This window comes from Plasmopara halstedii (assembly GCF_900000015.1).
Source record: "Plasmopara halstedii genome assembly, contig: Scaffold_3060, whole genome shotgun sequence".
NCBI lineage: Eukaryota > Oomycota > Peronosporomycetes > Peronosporales > Peronosporaceae > Plasmopara > Plasmopara halstedii.
In genome coordinates this window covers 762,069-772,756 of record NW_020189964.1, presented here as the reverse complement: position 1 = coordinate 772,756, position 10,688 = coordinate 762,069, and the positions used below count along the sequence as shown (strand labels likewise).

General features: G+C 49.5%; 2 protein-coding genes across 2 annotated transcripts; one reads left to right on the top strand and one right to left on the bottom strand.

Annotated features, from left to right (window-relative positions):
* Nucleotides 1-5,680: 5,680 nt before the first annotated feature.
* PHALS_06675 (FOG: Ankyrin repeat) lies at nt 5,681-6,962 on the top strand (the record flags this gene model as incomplete). Its single annotated transcript, XM_024720005.1, has 3 exons — nt 5,681-5,908; nt 5,970-6,063; nt 6,118-6,962. The coding sequence occupies 3 exons, from the start codon at nt 5,681-5,683 to the stop codon at nt 6,960-6,962; spliced, it is 1,167 nt and encodes a 388-aa protein (XP_024585247.1).
* A 187-nt stretch (nt 6,963-7,149) lies between these two features.
* Nucleotides 7,150-10,347, bottom strand: PHALS_06674 (hypothetical protein F443_02592; the record flags this gene model as incomplete). The annotated part of the gene is made up of 1 exon (XM_024720004.1): nt 7,150-10,347. One exon carries the CDS (start codon nt 10,345-10,347, stop codon nt 7,150-7,152), a length of 3,198 nt encoding a protein of 1,065 aa, XP_024585246.1.
* Between the last annotated feature and the right edge of the window lie 341 nt (nt 10,348-10,688).

The window sequence follows — 10,688 nt, the reverse complement described above, 5'->3', positions numbered from 1 at the left end:
CCGGTTCCAAAGAACCAAAAGGACTTGCGCAAGTGGCTTGGCCTCGCCAACTACTTGCGAATGTATAGCGAGAACTATGCAGAAGTGGCACGACTATTAACCTTTCATCTTAAGAAGGATGCGGAATGGTGTTGGGAAACCGAGCATCAAGGGGCTTTAATGGGGTCAAAGACAGCCTTATTCATGCACCAATACTGGCGTTGCTAGACCCTAATCGTCTTTTCAGTGTCGTCTGTGATGCTTTGGACTTTGCTATTGACTGTGCACCGGTACAAGCAGACGCCGAGGGGCAAGATCGGGTGATCGCGTTCGAATCTTGCCAGCTCAAGTATGCAGAAAAGAACTACCCAGTTCACGACAAAAAATTACTTGCAATGTCAAGTTCGGTTGCACCGGATTCTCTTAAAGCCGTTCGTGATCTACACAGATCATGAGTCACCACGCACTGCGACTCAGTTCCCTGACCTCTCGCAGAGGATAGCCATGTGGCTGTCCTTCTTCGCCGAATATAACTTCGAGGTGAAGTATAAGCCAGGAAGGTAGAATGCTTTGACTGATGTGTTGTCACGCAGACCAGATTATGAGCTTGCTCATGTCACGACGGTGACGTCGTAAGTGAGCGATTTGATCCGCGCCCCATACGCGGGTGACAGTATGTGTGTAGCGCTACTACGGGCTCTTGGACGCAAAGAGTTTGAAAACTCGGACAAGAAATTGTCGCCGCGTTTGCACGTATGGTCACACCGATAATCTTTGAATAACGGGTTGCTGTATTATAGCACCGATTTGACGGACACGCCACGTGTTCTGGCTCCTCACGATGAGAATTTCAAATACCGTATAATCTTTGAGGCCCACGGCACCCCACGCAGTGGTCATCTCGGTCGTGAGAAGACGTACAGCTCAGTCAGTTGCCACCGTTGGTGACCCAAGTTGTGTAAATGGACGATCGCCTATGTGCGCACGTATGAGACGTGTCAAAACACGAAACTCTCTCCGAATGCAGCGGCACCGATGGCCAGTTTGCTGGAACCTACCGGGTGTTGGCAGTCCCTGAATACTGACTTTGTGTTTAGCCTGTCCAAGGACTCGGCGGGTAACACGAGTGTGGTGGTTTTTGTGAACCGTTAAAAGAAAATGGCTCATCTTGCGGCAGTGCCGGACACCATCGACTGTGTCGGTACAGCGACGCTGTTTGTGGATAATGTCTTACGACGACATGGACTTCCGGAGTCAACTATCTCAGACAAAGACCCACGCTTTCTGGGAAGTTTTGGTCGACGATCTTCAAGATGCTGAGCATCAAGTTGAATATGTCAACAGCAGGCCATTCGCAGACCGATGGTCAAACTGAGCGCATGAATTGCGTCGTTGGAGACGTCCTTAGCGTATACGCTGAGACGCCGAGGCCACGCTGCCACTCGTAGCGGTCGCTATGAACAATGCAGTGTATGCGTCTACCAGCTACACGCCGTTTTACGCAAACTGATTCGTTCATCCTCGCGTTCCTCTGACACCAATATTTCATGGTTCAGGGCTATGTGGGCGATGAATAGCCGAGCGGCTTGCTGACGTCAGCAACCTCACTGTTCATAAAGAGGTCGATGACTTTCTGTCTGCCGAACTGAGTGTCTCACGACACGCTAGCGATGCGATGGCTGAGAGCCAAGACATGCAGAAAGAATATGCAGACGGAAGAAGCAAACGAAATGTTGGGAATATTGAGGTCGGAGACTTGGTATTATCAAATGCTAAAAACTTTCCGACAATTGCGTTCTCTGTTGTCTTTTAGACGAAGCTCTGCCCATGGGAATCTCTTACAGTCGTGGTCAAGCGGGGCCTTGCGTATACGCAAACCTTTTGAAACGGATGCGCACCCACCCGGTATTTTTATGGGCTTGTTCAAACCGTAATGGGATCTGGCGCAAGTTAACGCGGAGGTGTTTGCGCCAGAGCGGCGCCCACGGGCGCTCGACCACCCGGGAACTGGACCAGCTACTGATTTTGAGCACGGAGTGCAACAATTTTTCTCTGTAACGGCGGCAGGCGCTCCACCGTCGCACGAAGCGATCCAATTCTCTGCAAGATAGTTAGGAGCCGCTCAGACAGAGCTCGATAGTCTTCAACATGAGGCAGTTGGTGCACGAAGTACTCCAAGCTCTAGATTTCTTTTGCATTGCGGTATGCAACCTTATCCTCAAGAGCCCGAAGAGCATCGCAAGTCACCGGACGGCGATTGACCAAGTCGTCATCGTCCGCCGCCGACTCTTCTCGACGAGAACGGCGGTTTCCACTATCACGTGGAACGTATTGTGAGTCGATGTCGTCGCCAGGGTCAAACCCAATGCCTTGTGAGGTGGTGGGAGTTTGAAGTGTACTTCGGCAAGACTGTCCAAACGTCGTGGACGCTTTTTACTCAGAGGGATCATGACGTTCCGCGTCGTCGTACACCCCGCGCCTCTCGGCAATAGCCAGGAAAGCCGAAGGGTAATGAGCTGAGCTTAGCTATCGACCTGAGCTTCTGTGGTCGTAGACTCACCCGTATGAGAGGCCACAGAGTTTGCGGGAGCGTGATGGATTAATCCAAACGCCGCAGGGCGACAATACGAAGGGAGTCGACGACGCGCGTTGAGTTTGGCAAACTCGATCCGAAGATGCCGTTCTACGCGCACGTCAACCTACCTCATCGTGGACCCGCTGTAAGTTAGACAGCGAGAAAATTTTCGGTGCCGCTGCAATCATCACTGAAATAACTTGTTGTCATCCGCAGCGGTTTTGCCAGTGGCGAGCACCATATACTCGTCCGCATTGCGGGTGCATGAGCGCCTCCACTTTGGGCGAAAAGTCGAGGCGGTACGTATCCAGCCGGGGTTCTTGTAGACACAAGAAGCAAGCTCGCAGAGCATTTTATTCGTCAGGCTAGTAGCCGGGGCCCTACCATGTAGACGTCCAACAATCGAGTGATCGCGTCTTTTGTAGCGGGATCCGCCGAGCGATAGCCGTATTCCACACGAGAGTCTAGTTCCGACTGCTGCCTCTGTACTTCGTAGAGATTAATGGTAGTGATACCACTTCCCCGAAAGTCGAGAAGTCGGGAAACGGACACGGTGTCCGCAAGGTTCGAGCAGGGCTCACGTCGCGCTGCTGGCGCATCTCGCCCCCCTATTCTTCCCATAAAGGAGTATCCGACTCGCAGTCAACTTCGCCCAAATCCTCGACGAGGCAATCGGTTGCCTATGGCGGGCGCGGTGCACGGTGCACAGTGCTCGGTTGCCGAGGGCTAGTGATGCGCTTCCCTTGAAGCCGCGGACGTGCTGTCTGAAGTTGCACAGTGCTGGAGACGTAGTAGAGCTCTGTCCGCGGGCGATCTTGGAACCATCGAGGCTAATTATCTTTCGTGTTTTAGACACAGGGCTCATTGAGCAGAGAATGCGTGCAGAAGGTCCTGGTGATGTAGAGGTGTCTTAGACACGCGGGCCTCGTACGAGGCGACAGTTAAATGTGAATTGTGGGTGCTCACGATTTTGATGGGAAACTGCAACGGGGTTACACGTACACTGGAATGGAAGGGGTGGGTCACACAAGATGGTGTGGTCATACAAGAGTGTGGGTTACACAAGACGGTGTAATCATACAATGGTGTGGCTACACCTTAACAAGAAGTCAGTACGTGGCTGGACTGCCAGTAGTTTGATCAGGTTTTACTGTTTAATCAGGGGAACACAAGGTTTAAAATATTGGCGGCTTTGCAGCAAATTATACCAAGAAATACAGTTCACATTTTGAGCGGAAGAGTGTATTTGCCTTGGGTTAAGGTTGTTGTTATTCTTGGAGTAAGCGGATTGCGATCCGCTACACCCAAACTGGTTCTCAGTATAGAACGAAGGTGGGTGGTCCTAGCTTAGCTTCCTCTAAGAGAAAGAGCTACGGCAGCTCTGCTGCACGTACTCTCTTCCCTCTCGGCTAAAAGTACGAACAGTCGGGTTTCCACGCTGAGGCGACCGACGAGTTCCTCACGGGGAAACGTCAAGGCCTGATTGGCAGTCCTTTGCTAACACGGAAAGAATTAACGTCTATGTTACCTCATGGAGGCCGTGGTCAATCAGATCCACTTCTAGAAAAGGAGCAATACTCTTTATAAGTGGTTGATATCATCGTTCCTAACTTCGTGAGGTTCTGATGACTTGGAAGTATTGTGCAATTACGTATGTCGTGTGGCATTCAAAACAATAGACGGTACGCGGGAGCGTTAACGACGCCAAATTCGTATACGATATCCATGCGCCGACATTAAAGATGCCAAATACAGACACAATATTCAGGGATTTTGCGACAGAGACACTAGTAGAATTTAAAACTATTTAGGCATCTAATCAAAGTTCAAAGACTTTGACAGCGAAGAATATTGTCTTGTCTTGAACTTAAACTCAAGGTACGATCCCAATCTAGGTCAGGCGCGGCTAGAACGTCACAATCGTGTCGACCGGAAGTCGAAATAACTAGTTTTCACGATTTTATACCTAATATTGGGGTATTGGCAAGTCAAACCCACCCAACCAGGAAAGAAGAAGCACTTTAGCGTGAGCAAGAAATTACAATAGCTTTCGTGCAGGCATGAGGTTGTTCGAATTTGATAGCAACCGTAGTGCTTGTGCAGAGCTTGGAAAATAGAAGCGTCAGTAAGCCGAGGTCTAACGATGAAATGGTAAAGAGCGAAAGTATATGGTGGTCTTTGAATTGCTTCACTCTTGTGATGAGAGAAGCGACTACGCTTCGTGGTCGCTAGGGTGCATCTCTGGCTGGACGGTGTGTCAGACCTGATGAGGAGTGAAGGCGACTGTGCGGCACGGTCTCTTGTGTCACATCCAGTGGATTTAAAGTGAAAAGGACTCATCCTTGTCACTACGTAACAGTAGAACTACTCTGCAACGGGTCTCTTTGCAGAGCAGTGAAGCGCCACGTTTAAGTGTCGTGAAAAATACTCGACCGTAGACAAAGTGATTGGTGACGTTCTGGTTAGGCTGTGAGGGTACTCAAGATTATGTCGCTTCATAGCTCCTCAAGCTTGGAGTGCCTCTTTTACTTATGTACTGCAGGTAATCGCCCATTCTCGTGCGTGGCATCCTAGCTTGAAGACCGCGAGCGCCACGCGCTGTTGCTCCGTTTGAAGCACAGTCGATCTCATGGCCATCTGAATCTCCTTCGCATAAAGGTCCCTGATAGATTTTCTCCGTCTCGGCCTGGACACTTAGTATCAGTAACCTCACGGTCGGTACTATATAATTTCCGGCGCCTAGGTGGGGTGCTTCTGGTCCACGTATACCACGAATTCCTCCTTTTTGGAGTCTCATCATCTTCGTAAATAACGATATCTGATACTTGTGAAGATTCACAATTAATATTTGAATTTCGCACAGTTGTATCAAATGTATAGGGTCCACATGTTCAACCCATCCGCCTCATCAGGACCAGTAGTACCTTGATAGTCTAGAGGTTGTAATGAATAAATACATTGTAATGGTACTAAGTCACACATGCGTTATGTCTCGACACCATTTTTCAACAAAGAGCTGCGCGACTTCATGTCGCCCTCGGGCACCTCAAATTAGCGCAAAACTTTTAGTCCTATATCTGCTCGCAGTCTCGTGGTGTGCAATACACTATCGAATCCCAAACGACAATGAACCTACTTCAAGGGAAGAGCAACCAATACCTTCGCGATGCCATCTTGGAAGGTAGCGTGGAAAAAGCGCGGCGCTACCTAACTCTCAAGATTGGCAAAGCGGATGTGGCTGCACTCACCGAGAGCGGAGGCTTTACCATGTTGCATTGTGCCTGCCTCGTAGGGAATACTCAGATTGCCATGATGCTGTTGCAGTACGGGGCTGATGTGCTCGCCCTCACAGATGTAATTATGTAAAATCTCTTTTAATACTTAGAGGCTTACTGATTGATGCCACGGCAATCAGGACGGCTACTCGGCGCTAGATCTGGCCATCTGGAAAGGCCACTTACAGATAATAGAGCTGCTGCGGTCTCAGGGCTGCGTAGCGCCTATGAAAGGTGCGCTGCCTAGATGGTAATAATCTGTAACCAACTCAGCGTCGCTGTTGTTAGAACCTGATAGTCTCAACGGTAAAGTCATTTCCCACCTGGGTCGTAAGGCCACTGTCGTCTTCTTTGAACCAAGCACTAGCATACGGACGAGCAGCCTACGCGGTCTCTATTATGAAGATAAAGGAGAGGCTAAGCTCGTAAACCTTTGGGCTGGGTTGGATTATAAAATTGTCGGCTCAAATCCATATTTCGAAGAGCTGCGCAAGCTTGATTATCAGTACGCAGAGATCCCAGTAACGCTACCAGAGGAGTACGATGCAATGCTACAGGGAGCGTTGCAAGGAGCAGCCTTCTTTGACAATGACAGTGACAGCGAAAGTGAAAACGAGATCGAAGAAGTTATCGAGGTCAGAGTACCTCCTGGTCCTTTAGGTGTTCTGCTTGATAGCGGGATCCAAGAGTGCGCGGTTGTTCATGGGTTTACCAATCTCGGGACTGGTGAGAAAGGACCAATTGAGCTACATGGCGACGTGTACCCCGGCATGTACATCATGAGCATTAACGAAGCCAATGCATCGCTTATGTCACTGCAGCAGGTCACTCAGCTGCTGGGTAAATTGGCTCGCAAAGAGAAGCTTATTCGCTTTGCCGTCTTTCGTCCGGGATCTCCTCGTAATCGTAGCGTGAAAGACACATCCTCCCAATTTTCAGATCAGCGCTCGTCGATCACTTCCAATGTGTCTTTGCCACCACCCGTACCAGCACCTGCCAAGCCGCCAACACCAAATTCCACTCGCGCCAGCTTTAGCTCCCGTTTCGCCAATCTAGCAGCTTCTGTTATGGATAAAAGATCGTCTACTTCTCGAACCAGCTTTACTTCTTCTGCAGGCGCAAAGACGCCATGAGCTTACGAATTTTAAGCCAAAATCTACTTGTTACGATAAATGCTGGACGCAATTTCAGTTGCTACACACTATCTTTATTGTTGCTGCTTTGTTCTGCTTAGATACAGAGTTGTACACGAACTCAAATTGTCTTCTGTTGGCTAGCTAAATATAATACGTTGGCAGAGTGCGCTGCCACCACACCGATCTATAGCACCTTGTAAAGCATTCCGCGGAAAACATCGGGTCCCGGCAAAGTCCACGACGCAAGCGCACAGTTCTGATTGAAAAAGTATTGTTTGCCTGTAGTCTGTGATATCACCGTTTGCCACCCAATGCCGGTACCGTCTGGACTTTCACCAACGTCTTCAAAAGTTGAGTCTACTAGGTAGTCCACGAAGCTGCCATCACCCATAGCTAAAGTCAGATTGAACAAACTTGTGCGAGGTTCAACGTGTTGCTTCAAATCCTGCTGTGCTCGTCGTGCCGCTGGGGCTGCATTCCAATCCAGCAAGCTAATAAAATTAGCCGCGATTTTGGCTGCACGATCGGCATTGGCCTTTGATTCAAAAGTCGTAAGTGCAGCCATCGCTGTTTGAGTGCTAGCCGGAGTCTCTGTCGTCGAATTCATTTCTTCACGAAGATTACGAAGACTAGCCGAGATTTGGTTCATGCGGTCAAGATGAGCTTGCAAAGCTTCAACTTGTAGCGTTTCCTCGGACTCAGAGGTCTTAACACCTTCTGTTAATGCTTCTTTGGATACCTGGCTAGCCAATGGAATCTGAGGAGGTGCATCACGCGCTTTCAAAGTGCCACTGGAATTTGCCATACTGGTTGTGAGCATGTCTACTACTAGTTTTGCTGAAGGCGGGCGCGGAGCTGGCGCTCGCATCGACTCTTGACTATGTCGTCCACCCAAGCCAACGACTAGCTTCTTAGTAACCTTATGCACCATCACCGGCACTTCAACTTCCTCCATTTCTACACTAAGCCGTATCGGACTGCACATACTCTCCAACTCATTTTCGACTACATTGAGTTCTACTGATTCGTGACTGCGTCGCAGTGCGATTCCAACATTTAAAGGCTCAACCTCTTCGACCGTCAGTTCCTCAATTTCCACTGAATCTAGATAACTCGTTGATTCACTTAGAGACTCGCTCTCCACGATCTTCGAGTTTTCGTCCACGGTAAGATAGCTGGCGGAATCTGAATCGCTAGACATCGTGTCTAAGCCGGCATTTTCTTCCTCGGTGAGAAAGCTTGCCATTTCTACCTTGTGAACTGTCGGTGTATCCATATTCATCATTATAGCCTGCGATTGGGATGAGAGCAAAGCTGTATATCCGTGCCCTTCAGTGTGGAGAAAATTACCAGCATCGTCCCCGGTGTACTCCTCTTCTTCATCACTGTACTCTGCGAGCTCAGCTGCTTCGGCTGTATAATCTCTCTCGAATCGTGTCGGCTGCAATGTATTTGTTTCCTTGTACTTGCCAATGCCTAAATCTAGCTCGACGCGAGTGGTAGAAGCCAAATTTCTATCACTTAGCAATTGAGGCTGTAGCTCCACAACGTCTAATTGATTTTCTCCGACTCCAGGTGATGATGGAGATGTGAAAATCCGTTCGATTTTGTTTACTGAAGGAGACATCGCACGAAACTGGAAACTGTTGGGAGTCTGATTGCGCAAGCCAGTGGAGCCATTACCGCAGTTTTGATTCTTATCTTCGACTGAGTCGCGCGAGCTTGTACCTGTCGTAGAGTCAGAGAGAAAGCTGCGTCGATTTTCGTCCACTATCTTTCCTGCAGACACATTCGAGCGAGCTAAAAACGAGCCGTTTGACACTGAGCTGCGAATACTTCCTTCTGAACTGACACGAGAGCTGTCGCTTTGTCGTGCAGAAGAGGATCGGCGCGGAAGTTCTCGACTCTGCATTTTGCTACTGCACTTTACGCAAATTCGTGTCTTGCGTTTGCCGCCAGGTGCTGATAGATCACTAAGTCGCTGAAGCGCAGTCACGAGCTCCAGTACACTACATTGACTACAGATTACGTCGCCACATGCTGCACAATTATACTTTTTCCGCACTAGCGAAAAACTACGCGTACAAACGACACAGCAAACACGGCGACTAAGCGGAACCAATTCTTTCGGTCCTGCGTACACAAGCATATCAAGTCGACGCTGGTTAATGTGGTCTCGAATACAAGCAGAGCGCAAAGCAGCTGTGTCGACCATTTTGTGCACCAGCCACGACGGCAATCGATCTCCAAAATCGTTAATCACCATAGTCACAAATTCCAGACTCCCCGGTGCTCGCTCACTCCATGTCTGCAGCATCAGCGTTTTTGCGTGGACCAGCAAATTTTTGGCATCGCGGGGCGGGGGCGCATCAAGATCTACACTTTTACAAAGTCGGTATCCAATACGGCGGCCGTCGCTGTCTTCGAACGAATCCACAAGCTCTACGTAGACATAGTCTCTATGTTTGGTCACTGAAGGGGCAAGTGATCGCAAGCAATGATACTTAATACAAACAAAACGTTCTTCTGATGTGCGTGGCACCAGTGTGTACAACACTTGTCCATCCAAAAATTCGCTCGGGTTTACAGCAGTTTCGTGCTCTGCAAAATCGACGGTTGTTTCTGTAATAAGCAGGTCGCTCATCTCTCGAAATGTAGCGCTGACGTTGCAGCTTCCTCTTACAGCTGCGTCTAATAGCGTGTTATCGGGTCCACTCCTTGCTCGATGAATAGTCACGCCATCTCTCGTTCTGCTAGGTGTCCAGCGCACACGTCCAAATCCCAGGCTCAGATTATAAGCGTCGTCCACAGACCTGTCAATAAAGTTAACAAGTGCCTCGATACGCTCAGTTGAGAGCTCTGGGAGGCTCTGTGGTATATCGCTCGTCAGAGATGACATGCTTTCGTCACGAAGACTTGATGGTGACGTCGCGGACGATGAACGCGCGGAAGGCGAGCTTGTAGACAACGATATCACAGATGTTAAGCCTCCAAAACGCGAGGAGGTCAAGCCGAGCGACGGGGGCGGAACTTGCGACCTCGACGATGACAGAGAAGGCTCGGGCTTTCTCAAACGTGGGTGGCCTCGATATCTATGCTGCTGGGAAGCATCAAGAGACTCATTTTCATCATCATCATTTCGTTCTAAGTAAAGCAAGCGTCTTCCATTGTCTCGGCTACTATCAGTGCCTGTCTGCACCTGACGCCGACGGCGGTGCAAATTGAACTTGGCGACGCTTAGCGCTGCATTGAAGGTTTCAGAAGCAGCGACACCAAGTGCTGAGACGGCGGAAGGGGCCGAGCTCACAGTAGTATTTCCATGCATAGGCAAGGATGCACCGCGTGGCGACGTGATAAAAGGCGCGTACTCGGGGCGCGGCATGCCGCTGCGGACTGCCTATGAAGTCTGAAGTCTAGAGAGGGAGAGGGGAGTCACAACCACATGGCGAGGTTAGGTTATCCTATCACTTGCGCGATGTAAGAGCCGGGTATATCATATTAATTTCAGGTTATCGGCCGTTGCTTGGTTGTGTGGTGTGTTAGAAGCCATTTCGCGCAAGAAATTGATCGAACGATGCGAGACGACGACTAATCATAATTTATCTATAAGAGACGTTACGATATCTGCGTCCAAGTGAAGGTTGTTTGACCCGTGGGTACGCCAGCGAAACCGGCAAAGGCAGATTTTGTGGCCAGTAGGGGCGAGAGGTGTACACAGAACAT